This window comes from Ambystoma mexicanum, chromosome 6q, assembly GCF_040938575.1.
Source record: "Ambystoma mexicanum isolate Mex_15411 chromosome 6q, UKY_AmexF1_1, whole genome shotgun sequence".
NCBI classification, from domain to species: Eukaryota; Metazoa; Chordata; class Amphibia; order Caudata; family Ambystomatidae; genus Ambystoma; species Ambystoma mexicanum.
The window spans coordinates 15,735,086-15,755,220 of NC_090937.1; the positions used below are offsets into that span (position 1 = coordinate 15,735,086).

At 47.3% G+C, this 20,135-nt stretch overlaps 1 protein-coding gene across 2 annotated transcripts in view; it reads left to right on the forward strand.

Annotated features, from left to right (window-relative positions):
* DCAF10 (DDB1 and CUL4 associated factor 10) overlaps positions 1-20,135 on the forward strand; it is a 525,958-nt gene that overhangs the window by 250,227 nt on the left and 255,596 nt on the right. For both annotated transcript variants that reach the window (XM_069630373.1, XM_069630372.1), the window contains exon 3: positions 2,236-2,433. In XM_069630373.1, coding sequence (XP_069486474.1) covers positions 2,236-2,433 — 198 coding nt within the window. The remainder of the gene's footprint in view (positions 1-2,235; positions 2,434-20,135) is intronic.

Below are 20,135 nucleotides of genomic sequence, written 5' to 3' on the forward strand. Positions count from 1 at the left end.
CCAAAGATAAAAAATGGTGCTCAGATATCCAACACGCACTAGCTAATAAAGTATCTACACTACAAAATGAAATATCCCAAAAAAAGCATCCTTAAATGTTCCACCCACATCTAAATTACCTGTGAACACCGCTGAAAACCAACCCATCCGATTTAATTTCTCAAGTATCCATCATCGAGGTGGAAAGAATTATTCTATCTCTCAAACCAACCAACTGCCAGGGTGACCCCTGCCCAGCACAACCCATCAAGCCCGCGGCTCGAGACCGGTGACCTTTCATATACAAGCTCATCAACGCATCCTTTGCCACCGGCACCATCCCTACTAACCTCAAAGAATCGTGGGTACTCCCACTACTAAATAAAACTATTCTTGATCCCTTAACCCCCACCAACTATAGGCTAATCGCAACAGTCCTGTTCCTTCTAAAAATACTAGATAAAGTGGCCTACATGCAAATTCAAAAATACTTGGAACTACACCACCTGCTAGAAGCCAGTCAGGCTTCTGCCCACAACATGGAACTGAGACCGCCCTCATCGATCTAAAAACCCAAGTCGACGAGTTTAGAGACAGTGGCAAATCAGCTCTACTGTTACTCTTAGACCTCTTAACTGCCTTCGATTTGGTAGATCATACAATCCTATGCAACCATCTCGACACATCAGCACACTTCTCCAAAGATGCCATAACCTGGATTAGATCTTTCCTAAGTGGCAGAACAATGAGTGTCTTCTCGCCCTCAGCAGCGGCTGATCCAATACCTATCACCTGCGGGGTGCCACAGGGGTCCTGCGTCTCGCCTACACTGTACAATATCTTTACTAAGCCCCTTTTCGATGATCTGGACCATCTTGGTATCACCTACACTAACTATGCAGATGATACCCAGATACCCCTCCCACTTACAGGGGATTACAACAAGGATTTGGCCTTGGTAAATAAAGTGTACATCATCCAGGCATGGATGGCCATGCATGGCCTATGCCTGAATGATGATAAAACTGAACTCATCATTTTAGGAACCCCCATTAAACTAAAAAAATGAGTACCCGACTACACCTCCTTCCTAATTGAAGGCAACCTCATTAAGGTAGGAAAAGAGGTAAAAACATTAGGCGTTTACCTCGACTCCACCTTATCCTTCTCTCAACAGGTCAACACACTAACGTCCTCCACGGCGTACATGTGCAAACTCATTAGAACAGGCAAGCCATTTCTCTCAAATAATAGCTGTACCATCCTGGCCAGAGCCCTCGTCCTGTCCCGCCTGGACTATTGTAACGCCCTATACATTGGCTCCAACAAATCCATCATTACCAGAATCTAAACCCTGCAAAACCAATGCCCTTAGAGCAGCCTTGGGTATCTCCAGAAGAGAGCACATCTCTGAGAGTAGACGACAGAACAACTGGCTCCAGACAAATGACAAAATCCTATTAAAAACTGTGTCGCTCACTCACAAATCTCTTAACAACGTCACACCCATCTACCTCTCTGAAAGATTCCACAAACGGACATCAAGACCAACTAGATCAATAAACCTGGACTGCCTGTCCATCCCCAAATTCAAACTATCGACGATTGGTGGCAATAGCTTCCCTGTTAAAGCGGCAAAACTATGGAACTCCATGCTTCCCTCCCTAAGAGCAGACCAGCCTTACCAGAATTTCAGAACGAATACTATTTTATGGCTAAAATCCACTGACCACTAACTGCATGACTGTGTGACCAAAATGCAACTCGCAACACCTGCCTGATAATCCCATGATGCCAACCTTACTTCTATGCACAATACCTGTAATATCTGTAAATATCTGTATATCCTGCTTGTATAATAATGTATAGTAATGTATTGCTTTTATGACTGCCTGTAACCTTGTGACTCACTGTAACTAAGCTTTGCATATTCTTGTATCTGTTGCGCCCCGATACCCTTGGGTCTGGCGCGCTTTACACATAATAAAACAAACATATGTCCATTACTGAAATCATGTATGTAATATGTGTTTTTTACTGTAATCTGCAGCAGTCTTCTTATTTAGGAGTGCCCAGATACCCCTGGGTCAGGTGTCCTATACAAGTAAAATAAACAAACAAAATAAATAGTGTTTTGGGTTAGCCAGTAGTTATCTTTCCCCTAAGAGAACTGGTATCCCTTATTTGCAATCCCCCCAAAAGAATATGAACAATAAGCATTTGTTTTAAATATTTTTATACTTTTCTTTTCATAAGGTTTCTTGACAACAGACTATTCGCCACTTGCTCAGATGACACTACAATTGCACTTTGGGACCTACGAAAATTGAACACAAAAGTGTGTACTTTACATGGCCACACAAGCTGGGTGAAGAACATTGAATATGACACAAACACAAGACTATTGGTGACATCAGGATTTGATGGAAATGTGATTATCTGGGACACCAACAGGTGAAGCAATTTAACATTTCTTTGGTGAATATAGTTAAGTTAATGCAGTATTTTCTAGCTTCTTCTCACAGAAGTGCTTGCAGTTTTAGTGATGAATGTACCTCGATTGTAGCAAGAGACTGCTTGTATTTTATCACATTTACACCATTATCACTTTGCTGTCTCCATCATTGCTGTACTTGAAACACTTGTGTGTAGACGCGTTATAAATGCCATATCATATCCTTATCTCTAAGCTGCTGGGGTTCGGGGGGGGCAGACTTCCTCTGTAGTCTTTTTTTTTAAACAATTTTTTTTTTTAAAACAAATAAACAATACAAACCAAACTTGCAGCATTATTTACAAGAGACTCGTGAACATCAATTAACGCACGTTACTGCTCCCCAAATCCCCCCCCCCCCCTCTCAAGGACTTCCTCTGTAGTCTTAAAGTAAATCATTCTACCTGCTGGTTTGCTTAATTCATTTGACAGCGTTTGCCATGGAGGATGGGTTGGTTGGTTACTTTTTCAGTTTCTTTTTTTTGCATATTTTACGCTTGTATTAATGTTTGTTGTTTGGCTAACATCAAGACTGTTGAAGACTGATCAAAACTGGTCAGGTAGAAGGCAGTTGGTGCTAAACTACCTTTACCTTTACCAACTTCTTGAATACTGTGTGGTTTAGGTCTACTTGATCGAAAATATTTGACCTTTTCCAATTTGACCTAATTTTGTTTGGTTGGTTTTCTGGTCGAAAATGCAGGGGGAGGCCCCCTGCTCCCACCACCCTAACCTATTCCCTTACATCTCCCCATATATTTATTTTTATTTAATTTGACCGATAAAACGATCAAAAGAATTCAGTCAAATTAAAAAGGTCAAATGTTTTTCTATCAAGTATGCTAATACCTACTGTGTTGCTTCTTAATGTTTCACCCCTTTTTATGATATTTTTGACTGTCCCTATATTTTATTTTGCGCTCCATCCTTGTTTGTTATCCATAGTATGTGCTTACACATTGGTGCGCAATGATGGGTCCAGAGACATTGACATGTCTAATCTAATTTTCCCTCCATGTGGCAACCCCCAAACTTCTTGCTGCTGTTTTACACCCTGATATAGACTTTGCCAGAGAAGCTCAGCCTTCGCAGCACTCCTGGGCTTTCGCTCAATTCTTATGGGGAAACTGACATGCCCTTAAGACAGTCAGTACTGGGAGACTTTGTTTCCCTTAGTCCTTTCCTCATGTTGCAGCTTTTGTGCAACATGAAACAGTGCACCATAACTTACATTACCGCACTCTTGAGTCTCCAGTCATTCCAAAGGCCCTAGAAACTCTCAGTGGACTTATTATGAACTGTGCAAGTGTGTCACGGACGGGACTGGTGGCAGCTATCGTTTCTCTTGTGTTTTGAACCCTTTTTTGCCATGTTATCCGCGCTTATCGCGTTTGGCACAAATGAGTGGCCTGGCTCCAAAATGGCCAAGCCACGAGGTTCTTTGTCCTGTCCGCTGACCGTCTTGCCCCTTCACCTTCCCCCAGGTCGAGCCAACCCGGGGCAGTCCTTATTTGGTCATGCACTTTCCCGCGAAACAACGCTTTCGCGGGCTTCTGCATGCCTTGTGTGTGCCTCCAGAATGTGGGCTGGGATGTCTGTTCCCAATACACATCCTGGGTGCCAGAGAGTCTAGAGTGTCCTGAATGCCTGGGACCACTGTGGTCCGTGATAGGTCCACGTATCGGGTGAGTGTTTGTGAGCAGATCTCCCATTGGGTCCTTTCCGTTTTGGCGCGAAGGGAACTTTGGATAAGAGGAGGCTGGAAACACCACTACCATGTCGATCTCCTGAGTTCACACTGAACAAGGGATAAGGAGCCAAGTATCCTGCAACAAGAAGCTGAGTCGAGGAACCGCTGATGACCCGCTGAAGGTTTGGCACCCTGAACTGCTGTCGTCCTGCGAGACCCATCTGCATCTGATCGTCCTAGAAGGTCTGCGAAGGTGCTTCGACCCATTGGAATAGTGGGATCAACTATTCCCGGCACCTTCATCAAACCCTGCAAGTAAGCCTCTCCGGAAGTGTCCCTGGGCCAACCAGTGGGCTGACCAGTTTACGCAGAATGCTTTGCTCCGTCACCGCCGCTGTTTCGGGGAAGCCCTCGAAACTTGGTCTATTGCTTGCTCTGCGTCCACGGCACCCTCACACCGAATTCGTACACTTGGCATTCCCAGGTCTGAAGTGAGACGAGTGCGCCCGGACCAGAGTAAACGCGGTTGCCGTGTTGCCCTGCTGTGGTAACAACCTGTGCACGTCTGCTGCATTTGGGACACCCTCGAATTTGCATCCTGTTACACAGAATCTACACGGTGTCGAGACGTCCTGATCATCGCAGCTGAACCTGCCAGCAACGTGAACTGAACTGGAGAAGTCTGGGTCTGCCTGCGTTGGGGACCGGTGGAGTAGTCCATACCCCAACCGGTGGCCCCTCGCGCAGGAGCCCGTTTCTTTTCTAGCAACTCTATCCCACACTCACCCTGCCTCTGCCCACAAGTGGAGGCCTTGCTTGAGTAGTGGGGACTTGTTCTGCATCGCTTCATTCACCTTCTTGAAATGACTGATATCCTTGAAGAGGCCCTCTTTTGTCCATTGGCACCAGCGCGTGCAGGTACTTTTGAGCATAAGGCTCCTCTCTTCGTAGGGCTCGGACTTCCTCCTAGTTAGGTGTATTTCAGATGTCAAACTGGGTCTAATGATTACTTGCACTGGCTGTTTTCCTCCCCATCTAGGTGGTCTGCATATTACGTGCTCCTAACTCCTTAGACGCCGCGGTCTTGTATATATATTGTATTGATTGTGATGTGTTGGTTTACTTTAGTATTATCGTGATTCTTTGCTATGGTCGATGTTACAAAGGCCTTGTAATAAATGTCTATATTTTTAATAGAACACCTGTCTGGAGTACTTTGTAAGTGTCCTTGCTTTGTGTGCTCATTGAGGTCTTTCCGTCACCCTCGCCCCTCTTGAGACTTAGTCTTGACCGCCGCCATCGCTACCCTGATTGGTCTGGCTTGTCCAGAAGTTACCCTGTTCCAAGAAACTAGGCTGGCCTTCTGAACCTCTGCCCCTCCAGGTCAGAGTTCAGAAATCCATTTTAACAGTGATATAAATGCATTTGAATTTAATTGAGGTTGATATTTGTAAGTGTATCGCCACAAGGGTACTACTTATGAGCGATCTGTGAAGGGTTATAATCTGTTTAGGAGGATTTTTGATAGTTATATGCTCATTGCAGAAACATGTACAATTGTTCTTGAATCAAAATTTTGAATCGGCTGTGTATTTCACATGCCAAATATTTGCATGTCATTTGCTATTAAATAGCAGATCTGAAGAAACTGGCTCTTCATTGGCATCCTTGGCGGCAGAAAATTATTGGACAAAGTCAGCTGCCAAATAACTTTCTTGAAAATCACATAACTGAATTATATTTTTTAATGGGAACAAAATTCTACCTGAGCTAAGTGACCTGGGTTTGGTAAAACCGGTCATGTGAATCCTGTTTTACAATTTTTAAAATGCACCTTTCTTTGGTTTTTGCAAGGAAAACAAAGAGTCTTAGCTGGTTTAGCACACCTGAAAGACAATTCGTAAGCCTTTTAGACAATTACAGCATTGTTGTAACCTGGAGCCTCATTCCTAACAGCATTTTTCGTTTAGACTTTATTATTTGCTTGACAAGGTAACAAGGGCAATCAAAAAAGAATCATTACACAGGTCGGTATGAGTACATACAATTACAGCATTTCTCAGGTATGTCACACTACGTTATCACATCATAGGATACGACATTAATTCTCGAGGTACTGATTGGTATCGGCTGTATCCAGAGAACCTGTGGGGATGAAGGGGGGGGTGGGTCTGGTGAATCAATGTCCACCCCTCCCTTAGCCGCTACAGTCTGCAGGTATGTCCGGAAAGGTGGCCATATGTCCCTAGGCATGCAGCCAGCCGGCTGCAGAGAGACCCAACGCTCTTCTGTATCTGATGCCCACGTAACATCGCAGAGCAATTGCTCTATAGTGAGGGCAGCTGGTCTAAGCCATAACACTATACAACATACAGCAAGAAGCATACAGAGACTAGCAAGTTTACGGTTGCTTCCTTGGAGCGACGGCAACTCATGGAATAAGCAGCTTGTACTGTTCGGTTCAATAGTTCGTTCGAGCATCAGATATAGCCTTGCAGACCTCTACCCAGAACAGAAATTTTGGGGCAGGCCCAGACCATGTGGAGGTAGCCGCACTGTCAGTGTGGCATCTGGGACAAAGGGGCGAGTGGTCCTGGGACATGTGAAGCCTGGCAGGGGTGTAGTGAAACCTGTGCAGAACTTTGAATTGAATCTGGCAAAACCTTGCATTTAGGGAAACCTCCCGGGCGCGCCCGCACATGGCCACCCATCTTTCATCGGTTATATCAATACATAGGTCCCTGCTCCATGCTGTCATGAGCGCTACTCCCGAGGAGCCAAGACTGGCCCAGCGTCCCCGGAAGCAGGCTCATCATCCACACCCCCGGTTCCAACAGACCCCTACAGGGGCCCTTTGGACCATGTCCTGGCGCCTCTGGCGCCAGGCTCATAAGGAACCACAGTCCCGGCGCCATGGGCGCCGGGCTCATATTCTTAAAGTGTGCAGTAGTGATTGGGTGGACTTACCTGTGGCAGACCATGCTGCATACTCACCTAGAACAATCCAAGCTGGGTGAAGTCCCAGCCACTGGCTGGGAGGGACGAATCCTCTGTTACAGGAACTCTTTTCTTATCTGGGTGGGGCTGATGCTAATCCTCTGACACTGGAACTCTTTTCTTACCTGGGTGAGGCTGGAGGAAGAATACGCACCAAAGCACTTCTCCACTATTTAAACCATGCCCGATAGAATTCACGTGCTTCGCGTTATTCTGCAACAGCAGCAGGACGCTCACCGAGTCGGCTCCTGCATTCCAGGTCCAGACACACCCTCAGCTTCTCGAGCAGCAACCTGTGGATGAAGAAAAGGCACAGGAACATCTACTCACCAGAATTCAGCCACAAGAGTCCAGTCTCCGACAACCTGCAAATAAAGACATAAGGTTAGAAAACGGGCAACACGCTCGCAGCTGCGCTCGCATACCTTATCCATCCGTGATCACACCGGAGTTCACCGTGGCCTTCGCTTCCGCAGCATCCCAAGCACCTGGAAGACAAAAGACATTGTTAGTGGTGTCCGAGCCGAAGGGTTCGCAACTCAGTTATACTTACGCGCTTCTTCATGCGCAGCAGCGGCAGCATCGCCCTCAGCATTTCGGCATCTGAAAGAAAGGAAAAGACATTATTAGAGGTGCCCATTTTGAAGTGGCCACAATTCAGTAATTCTTACGCGCTTCTTCACGCGCAGCAGCGGCAGCATCGCCCTCAGCATTTCGGCACCTGAAAGGAAGGAAAAGACATTATCAGAGGCGCCCATTTGGAAACGGCCACAATTCACAATAGGACACTGAGCCTAAACACTGAAATCATCCAGTGACGTAACTGGATTCCACGCGCCCCTGCACCAGAAGCAGGATGGAGAGCTCGGCTTTACTAAACCAAAGGTGAGAGTTCGTGGAGACCAGTCGAGAACCAAGAAGTGGGAAAAGCAGAAGATTGGTGGGAGAACTTATCCAACCAGCTTGTAATTACCCCTTTTGCTTCCACCTGCAGAAAACTCACCTTACAAGCCAGACAGTCACTATTCGGAGGTCCTGCCCAGAGCGTCTTCCGAGTTCTACGCCTCATCATAGTCATAGAAGCAACTGTAGCAGTCCAGTTTGGGTCAGCGCCTCCGTGGAAATCAGGTGAGCGTTACAGAACGCAAAGCCTACCCATAATCTCCTACCCAGGCGCTTTGGAAACTTCCCACACAGACCAATTGGCCCAGTTGTTGGGGGAATTAAGAGCTGAAGTCCATGCTGCTCGCCAGGAAACGAACGCCCTTAAGAGGGAATTGATAATGTCAAAAGAACGAACTGACGATCTCGCCAGACAGTTATTACAGAGTCAAGCGGGGCAAACTCCTCTACCTAACTCAGGGGGGAATTATACCCCAGTTACTTCAACCAATCCCGTTCAAATCAACCTAACTGGAAATGTGCCATTGGCACCACCTGAACGCTTTTCTGGTGACCCTAAAAGATTTGCAGTGTTTATAAATCAATGCCGACTGCACTTTCTTTGTAGACCCGCAGCCTTTCCAACTGACCAGACCAAGGTAGCCTTTGTACTTTCGTATCTTAGCGGCAGCGCCGCTGATTGGTCGATCCCTCTGGTTACACAGGATGACCCAATTCTTCGGAACTTCTCAGCCTTCCAGGCGAGTATGGAGAGACTTTTTGCAAGACGTTCCCAAGGGCAGGCCCTGGACAACGAACTCCTCTCCCTGCGACAGGGCAACCAGGACCTCATAGCCTACAATGCATCTTTTAATAGGTTAATCGTGGAAACTAGATGGCCCGAGGATAAAAGGATCACGCTATTTCACACAGGTCTGCGTGGTGAACTTAAAGAAGTCCTTGCCCAGGTCGTGAAGCCTCCTCAGGACTGTTCGGAATATATTGATTTGGTGGTCCAATTGGATCATAGGCTCCACAACAGAAAGGTGGACCGATCCAGGTTTGAAACCCGAGTATTCACAAAAACACAAAGCAACGCCAAAGGGGTCGACACCGTTGAACCTATGCAGATTGGGGCCGTAAAAGGTCCCTTAACCCAGAAAGAGCGTGAGAGAAGACGACAAATGCAATTGTGCCTCTATTGTGGAAACTCTGGGCATTTTCTTCGAGATTGCCCGGTAAAACCACCTAAGAAGACAGTAGGAGCTTCTGACAAGAACTCTGAAAAGCCTGAGCCGATAAAAAACGACCTCGCCCGACAAGTGTAGAGGTCCGCTTGCCGAGCTTAAAAACCAGTTCTTTGACTTCGCACTTCATAATGCCTATGGTCCTCGTAAACCCAAAGCAACCAGAACATTTGCATGCTATTAAGGCATACATTGATAGTGGAGCAATAGGAAATTACGTGGACCGCGAATTGGCTTCCAGGATGAACCCACCTCTTTGTCCAAAGGCGGTTAAAGACGTCATTACCACAGTGGATGGGACCGAAATCGCCTCCGGACCGGTAACCCATACCACTGCTGAAGTGACGTTACTAGGCCAAGACGGGCATCGGGAGGTAATTGTGTTCGACGTGATCAAGGCTCCTCAATTCCAAGTAATCCTAGGAATCCCTTGTCATGATGCCTACCTCCAAGGAGCCAGGCCGGGCCCAGCAACCCCAGAGGCAGACATCATTTTCCCCAGGGAAGTCTCAGCGGGGCCCTTTGGACTCAGTCCTGGCGCCTTAGGCGCCAGGCTCATAGCGGACCCCAGTCCTGGCGCCTTAGGCGCCAGGCTCATAGAAGAGGATATCCTCTTGGTGCACACTTACCTGATGCAGACCTTGCTGCTTCATCCAGGCCCTCTTGAGGCCTGAATGGGACTACTTTACCTGTAGGACTACTTCACCACCCGGGTGTGGTCGGGGAAGGATACATACCTGATTGGTGGAAGGATACATACCAGGAACTTCTTCCAAGGCTATTTAAACCCCACCCAAACAGACACACATGCTTCGCGTTGTTCTGCACCTAGCAGCTGGACGCTCACCGTGTCAGCTCTTGCATCCTGACTTCAGCCACGCCTGCCAGCACCCTGGAACACCTGCAAGGGGAGAAAGGAAGAGAATAGGAGAAGAAAAGCCCTTACCTGCTAAATCTGCATCCCGGAGTCATTTCTCCAATGGCCCTGAAAAGGAAGACATCATTTTAAAGGCATTTTGTTTCGATCGCTGCAGCGCTGCATTTTACTCACCTTTGCAAGGCTCTTCCATCTTCAGCAGCGATGTTCCGGATTCAGCTACGCCCCGGCGCCTAGAGGAAAAAAGACAAGAACAAAGGTGAGAGGGAGAAAAGGAATAAGGAAAGCTCAGTTTCCTTTTAAGTCTTACCTGTTGGATTATTCCCACTGCATTTCGGGTCCTGCCGCTTCCTGGCATCTCCGGACCCCGGCCCCTATGGGGAAAAAAGACAAAGACATTGAATGAGCGAATGCAAAGACATTACCTGAGCGCTCATCCAGAACTGTTTCACTTCGGGTCGGCGCCATATCTCCGGCACTCCGAACCCCGGCCCCTAAGGGGAAAAAGACATAAGCATTAGCGCTTGCTGCAATTAGACAACGAACATTATTATTAAGCTTGAACCTTTGAACAGAACTTTTACAGCGCCTTACCTGAACAGTCAAGCTTACCTGAACTCCCATCAATCCTCAATCCAGTGAAGTAACTGGGTTTCAACGCGCCCCTGCATCAGAAACAGGATGGAGAGCTCATCCTTCCAAACCCTAAGGTGAGGCTTCACGGGGAATCGTGGAGGGGGTATCGTGGAGGGTTGGAAGGGAGTGGGAGGCTTGAGCATTGTTCCACAGTTGGTAATACTCCCTTTTCACGCACAGGAGGGTATCCAACGAGCCAGGGAAGCCAGAATAGAGGGGCCCTTCCTGTCCATCTTCAGAGTTCTGCGCCTTCGACGCCGCGCCTCCGTGGGAACCAGGTGAGCGTTACAGAACGCGAAGCCTTACCACAATTTCCCACCTGGGCGCTATGGAGACTTCCGAGACAGATCAGCTGGCCCATCTTTTAGGGGAATTACGGGCAGAAGTGCACTCAGCCCGCCAGGAGACTAATGCTCTTAGAAGGGAACTAATCCTATCCAAGGAAAGAACTGATGATCTGGCCAAAAGGTTATTGCAGGGCCAGGCAGAGCACACTCCTTTACCTGTTTCCGGAGATATTTCTACAACAATGGGTTCGAATAACCCGGTACAAATCAATCTACCTGGACACATGCCTTTGGCCCCGCCGGAACGTTTTGCGGGGGATCCCAAGAAATATGCCGTTTTTATGAACCAATGCCGTTTACACTTTTTATGCAGGCCCGGGGCCTTCCCCGACGACCAGACCAAAGTAGCCTTTGTACTATCTTACCTCAGTGGCTGTGCTGCCGATTGGTCTATTCTATTGGTAAATCAGGATGATCCCATTCTCCGGGATTTCCAGGGCTTCTAGGCCAGCATGGAAAGATTGTTCGCTCGACACTCGCAGGGACAGGCCCTTGACAACGAACTGCTATCCTTACGACAAGGTAATCAGGATCTTTTGTCCTATATCGCCACCTTTAATAGACTAGTTGTGGAAACCGGATGGCCTGAAAATAAAAGGATCACATTGTTTCATCGAGGCCTGCGCGGAGAGCTTAAAGATGTTATAGCTCAGATAGTAGATCCACCCCAGGCCTGCGCAGACTACATAGACTTAGTGGTTCAACTTGATCACAGACTTCAAAATAGAAAAGCAGATCGGCTCAAGTATGAAACCAGAGTACCTATCAAGACCAACGTTAACTCCAAGAGTACTGACGTTTCCGAACCTATGCAAATTGGCAGTGTTAAAGGACCATTAACGCAGAAGGAACGAGAGAGAAGGCGACAAATGCAACTTTGTCTGTATTGCGGAACTTCCGGTCACTTTCTTCAAAGTTGTCCAGTTAAACCACCCAAGAAGGTGGTTGGAGCCACTGATAACGAGTTATTGACACCTGGTTTGGGAAACGACCTAGCCCGACAAGCGTAGGGGTCCGCTTGCCGAGCTTGAAAACAAACTCTTTGACCTCGCATTTTGTCATGCCAATGGTGCTTGTGAACCCAAAACGGCCTCAGCAGTTGCATGCTATAAAAGCATACATAGACAGTGGAGCTATTGGAAATTACATAGACCGTGAATTGGCTTGCAGGATTAAGCTTCCTCTCCGCCCGAAAGTAACCCAAGATGTAATTACTACAGTTGATGCAACCGAAATAGCCTCAGGGCCTGTAACGCATTCCACAGTTGAAATCACTCTGGTGGGTCAGGACGGACATCGGGAAGCAATCGTGTTTGATGTGATCAAGGCCCCACAATTTCAAGTACTTCTTGGTATCCCTTGGTTAGAAACACATAATCCGAGAATAGACTGGCGAGCAAAGAAGATAACTTTTCCTGATTGTGAACCAACCTGTTACCCAAGGAATCCAGCTATGGGTCTAGCCTCTGTAACTACAGCTACCATCTGAATACCAAGAATTCCAAGACGTTTTTCAGAAAGAGCAGGCTAACGCCTTACCTCGACATCGATCTTACGATTGCCAAATCGACTTGGTACCCAATGCACAACTACCTTGTAGTAGGATTTATGCTCTTACTGAACCTAAGAACCTGCATTTGCGCCAGTATTTGGATCAATACCTGGCCAATGGCTTCATTCGCCCATCAAAGTCACCAGTCTCTTCCGCTTTGTTCTTCGTACCTAAAAAGGAAGGAGACCTTAGGGCCTGTATTGACTACCGCGCCCTAAATCAGATAACGATTAAGAATAGTTACCCTTTGCCCCTGATACCTGAGCTTATCGACCAAGTAAAAGATGCTCGTGTGTACACCAAGCTAGATCTCCGAGGAGCTTACCACCTGGTACGTATAAAAGAGGGCGACGAGTGGAAGACTGCATTCCGCACCAAATTTGGGCTCTTCGAATATCAAGTAATGCCCTTCGGTTTGTGCAACGCACCTGCTGCCTTTCAGTACTTCATGAATGATGTTCTTCGGGAACTTATCGATGTTTGTGTCATTGTTTATATTGACGACATCCTGGTGTATTCCTCCTCAGAATCTGATCACAGAAACCATGTTAGGGCAGTTCTTGAGAAATTGCGCCAGCACAAATTATTTGCCAAGCTCGAAAAATGCGTTTTTCATACCACAGAAGTGGAGTTTCTCGGATTCATCCTGACACCTCAAGGAATCCGAATGGACTCGCGGAAAGTGGACGCCATTCTCAAATGGCCATCTCCTAGCTCTGTGAAGGGAGTGCAAAGCATGCTTGGCTTTGCCAATTTCTATCGAAGGTTCATCCCGGAATTTTCTCGAACTGTTCAACCCATCACAGCTCTCCTAAAGAAAAATAAACGCTTTGAATGGACTCTTGAGGCTGAACAAGCCTTTCAGGACCTGAAAACCAAATTCACCTCTGCACCTGTATTGAAGCACCCGCGCCCAGATCTCCCTTACATCGTGGAAACCGATGCATCCAGTTCGGCCATGGGAGCTGTCCTGTCGCAAAGAGACCCAGAAACTAACCAACTACACCCTGTAGCCTTTTGGTCCAGAAAATTCTCTCCACCTGAACTCAATTACGCAATTACCGACAAAGAACTACTGGCTATTAAATCATCTTTCAAGGCTTGGCGTCACTATCTTCTCGGTGCAAGACACACCATCACCGTAATTACGGACCACAGAAATTTGCAGTATTTAAAGACGGCCAAAGCTCAATCTTCGCGACAACTCCGATGGGCTTTATTCTTTGCGGAATTTGTTTTTGTAATTACCTATCGCCCTGGCTGCAAGAATGGTAAGGCAGATGCCTTATCCCGGATAGGCATGGAAGAGCCCAATTCGAGTTTAGAACCTGTGCCAATCATACCGGAACAAAGAATTCTGGGCTTGACTTCATTGCAAACCATTGAGGACATCCAAGCTCAAGTAAAACAGCTTTTTGACTCTTCTGCCTTACTGGAATGGAGTCAAAAGGGTCCTCACTACACCGTTAAGGATGATTTACCCTACTTCCAAGAGCGGTTATTTCTGCCAAGTAAAGAATTGCAGGAACTTGTCATTACCCGTCATCATGAATCATTAATGGAAGGACACCCCGGTATCGCGAAAACAGAAGAAAAGATCAAACGCCACTTCTGGTGGCCTTCTTGGAGAAAAGACATAAAGTCATTTGTGTTGTCTTGCGGAATCTGTGCCCAAAATAAGAGTCAAAAGAAAAGGCCAGCCGGCCTACTTCAACCTTTGGACATTCCACCAGCACCTTGGCACACCTTGTCAATGGACTTTATAACTGACCTGCCTCCTTGTGGTGGTTACAACACGATTCTCGTAATAGTGGATCTATTCTCCAAAATGGCCCATTTTATCCCTTTAAAAGGATTGCTGTCAGCTTCCACCTTGGCCAAGGAATTTATGGAAAATATAGTGCGGTTACATGGTTTCCCTTCCATATTAGTCTCAGACCGTGGAAGTCAATTTATCTCCCACTTTTGGAAGAAATGTTGCCAACTAGCACAAATAGACGTGCGGTTATCCACCAGCCACCACCCCCAGACCGACAGACAAACCGAGGGAACCAATCAGACTCTTGAGCAATATCTGCGGTGCATGTTACACCAATCCGAGTTAAATTGGAAAGACATCCTTTGGATTGCAGAATATGCATACAACAATTCAGTGCATTCTGGAACCGGACAGACTCCTTTTTATACCCTGTATGGTCACCATCCTCGGACCTCTGACCTAGATCCACCTCTGACCCTGGAGATGCCTGCAGTAAATCACCTACATTCCACAATAACCCAAGCCTTCAAAGAAGCTACAACCCACTTACAGCAAGCCAAGAAAAAGTATAAAGAAAACGCTGATTTGCACCGAAGTAAAACTCCTCCTTACCAAGTAGGAGATCAAGTATGGCTAGCAACTAAACATCTACCCCTCAAGGGTCAGCGAACCTTTAATCCCAGATTCATTGGGCCTTACCCCATCAAAGCTATTATCAACCCAGTGGCCTTTAAACTCGATTTACCATCCAACATGCGGATTCATCCCGTTTTTCACGCATCTCTTCTAAAACCAGTACAACCTGGAACCAGACTTTCTGAGCCCCCAGGCCCTGTCCAAATTGATGGAGAATTAGAATTCGAAGTGAAAGACATTTTAGATTCCAAGATAGTTAAGTCGAAACTCTTCTATCTTGTTGATTGGAAAGGATATGGACCTCAGGAAAGATCTTGGGAACCCAGTAACTATGTTCACGCACCACGATTAATTCAACGATTCCATCGAAGATTCCCGCACAAACCAAAACCCCCGGAGGAAAAGACCTTGGGAGGGGCCTTGAGGGGGGGGTACTGTCATGCCTACCTCCAAGGAGCCAGGCCGGGCCCAGCAACCCCAGAGGCAGACATCATTTTCCCCAGGGAAGTCTCAGCGGGCCCAAGTCGGGGCCCTTTGGACTCAGTCCTGGCGCCTTAGGCGCCAGGCTCATAGAAGAGGATATGTGTTTAAGTGCTTGGGTGCACACTTACCTGATGCAGACCTTGCTGCTTCATCCAGGCCCTCTTGAGGCCTGAATGGGACTACTTTACCTGTAGGACTACTTCACCACCCGGGTGTGGTCGGGGAAGGATACATACCAGGAACTTCTTCCAAGGCTATTTAAACCCCACCCAAACAGCCACACATGCTTCGCGTTGTTCTGCACCTAGCAGCTGGACGCTCACCGTGTCAGCTCCTGCATCCTGACTTCAGCCACGCCTGCCAGCACCCTGGAACACCTGCAAGGGGAGAAAGGAAGAGAATAGGAGAAGAAAAGCCCTTACCTGCTAAATCTGCATCCCGGAGTCATTTCTCCAATGGCCCTGAAAAGGAAGACATCATTTTAAAGGCATTTTGTTTCGATCGCTGCAGCGCTGCATTTTACTCACCTTTGCAAGGCGCTTCCATCTTCAGCAGCGATGTTCCGGATTCAGCTACGCCCCGGCGCCTAGAGGAAAAAAGACAAGAACAAAGGTGAGAGGGAGAAAAGGAATAAGGAAAGCTCAGTTTCCTTTTAAGTCTTACCTGTTGGATTATTCCCACTGCATTTCGGGTCCTGCCGCTTCCTGGCATCTCCGGACCCCGGCCCCTATGGGGAAAAAAGACAAAGACATTGAATGAGCGAATGCAAAGACATTACCTGAGCGCTCATCCAGAACTGTTTCACTTCGGGTCGGCGCCATATCTCCGGCACTCCGAACCCCGGCCCCTAAGGGGAAAAAGACATAAGCATTAGCGCTTGCTGCAATTAGACAACGAACATTATTATTAAGCTTGAACTTTTGAACAGAACTTTTACAGCGCCTTACCTGAACAGTCAAGCTTACCTGAACTCCCCTCAATCCAGTGAAGTAACTGGGCTTCAACGCGCCCCTGCATCAGAAGCAGGATGGAGAGCTCATCCTTCCAAACCCTAAGGTGAGGCTTCACGAGGAATCGTGGAGGAGGTATCGTGGAGGGTTGGAAGGGAGTGGGAGGCTTGAGCATTGTTCCACAGTTGGTAATACTCCCTTTTCACGCACAGGAGGGTATCCAACGAGCCAGGGAAGCCAGAATAGAGGGGCCCTTCCTGTCCATCTTCAGAGTTCTGCGCCTTCGACGCCGCGCCTCCGTGGGAACCAGGTGAGCGTTACATCCCTTTGTTGGAGAAACACAACCCTCAGATTGATTGGCGAGCAAAGACGATAATGTTCCCTGAGTGTGCACCAACCTGCTATCCACGACCCAGCATTGGCCTAGCGTCAGCAACGACTGACGGTCCACAATTACCTCAAGAGTATTGAGAGTTCCAAGATGTTTTTCAAAAGGAACAGGCTAACACCTTGCCACCTCACAGATCATGCGATTGTCAGATAGATCTGCTACCCGGTGCAACTCCCCCTTGCAGTAGGATTTACGCCCTCACCGAGCCTGAGAACCTTCATCTGCGACAGTATTTGGACCAGTATCTGGCCAATGGTTTTATCCGTCGGTCAAAGTCTCCTGCATCCTCGGCTCTGTTCTTCGTACCAAAAAAAGGTGACCTCAGAACCTGTATTGATTACCGTGCTCTGAATCCGATAACAGTAAAAAACAGATACCCCTTACCTCTGATCCCGGAACTCCTCGACCAGGTGAAAAACGCCTGTATTTATACCAAGCTTGATCTCCGGGGAGCTTATCATTTGTTACGGATCAAGGAAGGTGATGAATGGAAGACGGCATTTCGCACTAAGTATGGGCTATTTGAATACCAAGTGATGCCCTTCGGACTATGCAATGCGCCGGCCGCCTTCCAATATTTCATGAATGACGTCCTCGGAGTGCTCATTGATGCCTGTGTTGTCGTCTACATAGACGACATTCTTGTGTACTCATCTTCGGAAGCTGATCATCGAAATCATGTTAGGGCGGTCCTTGAAAAACTTTGCCAACATAAACTCTTTGCCAAGCTCGAGAAATGTGCCTTTCATGTCACTGAGGTCGAATTTCTGGGATTTATTCTGACACCCAAAGGAGTCCACATGGACTCGAGAAAAGTTGACGCAATCCTCAAATGGCCATCTCCTACTTCCGTGAAAGGCGTTCAAAGCATGCTAGGCTTTCCCAATTTTTACCGCAGATTTATTCCAGAGTTTTCACGAGTGGTACAACCCATCACATCCCTCTTAAGAAAAAATAAGCGCTTTGAATGGTCTGCAGAAGCTGAACAAGCCTTCCAAGAGCTAAAGGCCAAGTTCACCTCGGCGCCAATACTGAAACACCCACGCCCCGATCTCCCTTACATCGTTGAAACCGACGCCTCCAGCTTAGCAATGGGAGCAGTTCTATCACAAGGGATCCAGAGACTAACCAACTGTATCCAGTGGCGTTTTGGTCTCGAAAGTTCTCGGCGCCTGAGATTAATTACACCATCACGGACAAAGAGCTTTTAGCTATTAAATCCGCCTTTAAGGCCTGGCGGCATTATCTCCTCGGGGCCAAACACACCATTACGGTGATCACCGATCATCGAAATCTACAGTATCTGAAAACCGCCAAAGCTCAATCCTCCAGACAGCTTCACTGGGCTCTATTCTTTGCTGAATTTGACTTCGTGATCACTTACCACCCGGGCAACAAGAACGGCAAAGCGGATGCTCTTTTCCGAATTGGAATGGGAGATAACGTTTTCAATCCCGAACCCGTACCAATAATTCCTGAACAATGGATCTTGGGTCTGATTTCTTCGCAATCCATCGAGGATATTGAGGCAAAAACTAAACAACTTGTGACCCCATCAGACTTACAGAGCTGGTTACAAAGAGGAGAGAACTTCACCGTAAACAATGACTTGCCTTATTTCCAAGGACGATTATTCCTACCACACGCCGATTTACAAAAACAGGTAATCTCCTGTTATCATGATTCATTAATGGAGGGTCACCCTGGCATCGCCAAAACCACAGAAAAAGTGGAGACACACTTCTGGTGGCCTTCATGGAGAAAAGACATAAAAGAATTTGTGATGTCCTGTGGTGTGTGCGCTCAAAACAAGGGTCAAAAGAAAAGGCCGGCTGGTCTTCTGCAACCATTAGACATTCCACCGTGTCCCTGGCATACCCTTTCCATGGACTTCATCACAGACTTACCCTCTTGTTCCGGGTACAACACTATTCTCGTTATTGTGGATTTGTTTTCTAAAATGGCCCACTTCATTCCGCTAAAAGGCTTACCTTCAGCTTCAGTACTAGCCAGAGAATTCCTTGAAAACATTGTCCGGTTACACGGCTTCCCGTCGGTACTAATCTCTGATAGAGGAAGCCAGTTTATTTCTCACTTTTGACGTAATTGTTGTCGGTCAGCGCAAACCGATGTAAGACTTTCAACCAGCCATCACCCCCAGACCGACGGGCAAACCGAGAGAACAAACCAGACTCTCGAACAATATTTACGATGCATGCTACAACAGTCTGAAAGCAACTGGAAGGACATCCTTTGGATAGCTGAATATGCATACAACAATTCAGTTCATTCGCAAACCGGGAAGAGTCCCTTCTACATCTTGTATGGAATTCATCCTCGAACCTCCAACCTCGACCCACCTCAAGATCTTGGAACACCCGCCGTAGATCAGTTGCACTCTGTTATTACCCAAGCTTTCAAGGAAGCGACTGCACATCTACAACAAGCTAAAGAAAGGTACAAGAAAGGAGCAGACCAACACCGAAGCGATGCCCCTCAATACCAAGTTGGGGATCAAGTCTGGTTGTCCACCAAACATTTATCGCTAAAAGGACCTCACACCTTCAACCCCAAATACTCAATTACGGCCATAATTAAACCAGTGGCCGTTAAATTAGATTTGCCAACCCATATGAGAATACATCCTGTGTTTCACGTATCTCTTTTGAAACCCATGCAACCTGGAACCAGACTGACCAGACCTCCAGAACCCATTCAGGTGAATGGAGAGCCCGAATTTGAAGTTAAAAACATTTTGGACTCCAAGATCATCAAATCAAAACTGTTCTTCCTAATCGACTGGAAAGGCTACGGACCCCAGGAAAGATCCTGGGAACCCTATGACTACGTCCATGCTCCTCGTCTAGTCAGGAAATTCCACCACACTTTCCCGATAAACCAAAACCCCCAGGGAGGACAAGTTTGGGAGGGGCCTTGAGGGGGGGTGCTGTCACGAGCGCTACTCCCGAGGAGCCAAGACTGGCCCAGTGGTCCTGGGACATGTGAAGCCTGGCAGGGGTGTAGGGGTGTAGTGAAACCTGTGCAGAACTTTGAATTGAATCTGGCAAAACCTTGCATTTAGGGAAACCTCCCGGGCGCGCCCGCACATGGCCACCCATCTTTCATCGGTTATATCAATACATAGGTCCCTGCTCCATGCTGTCATGAGCGCTACTCCCGGGGAGCCAAGACTGGCCCAGCGTCCCCGGAAGCAG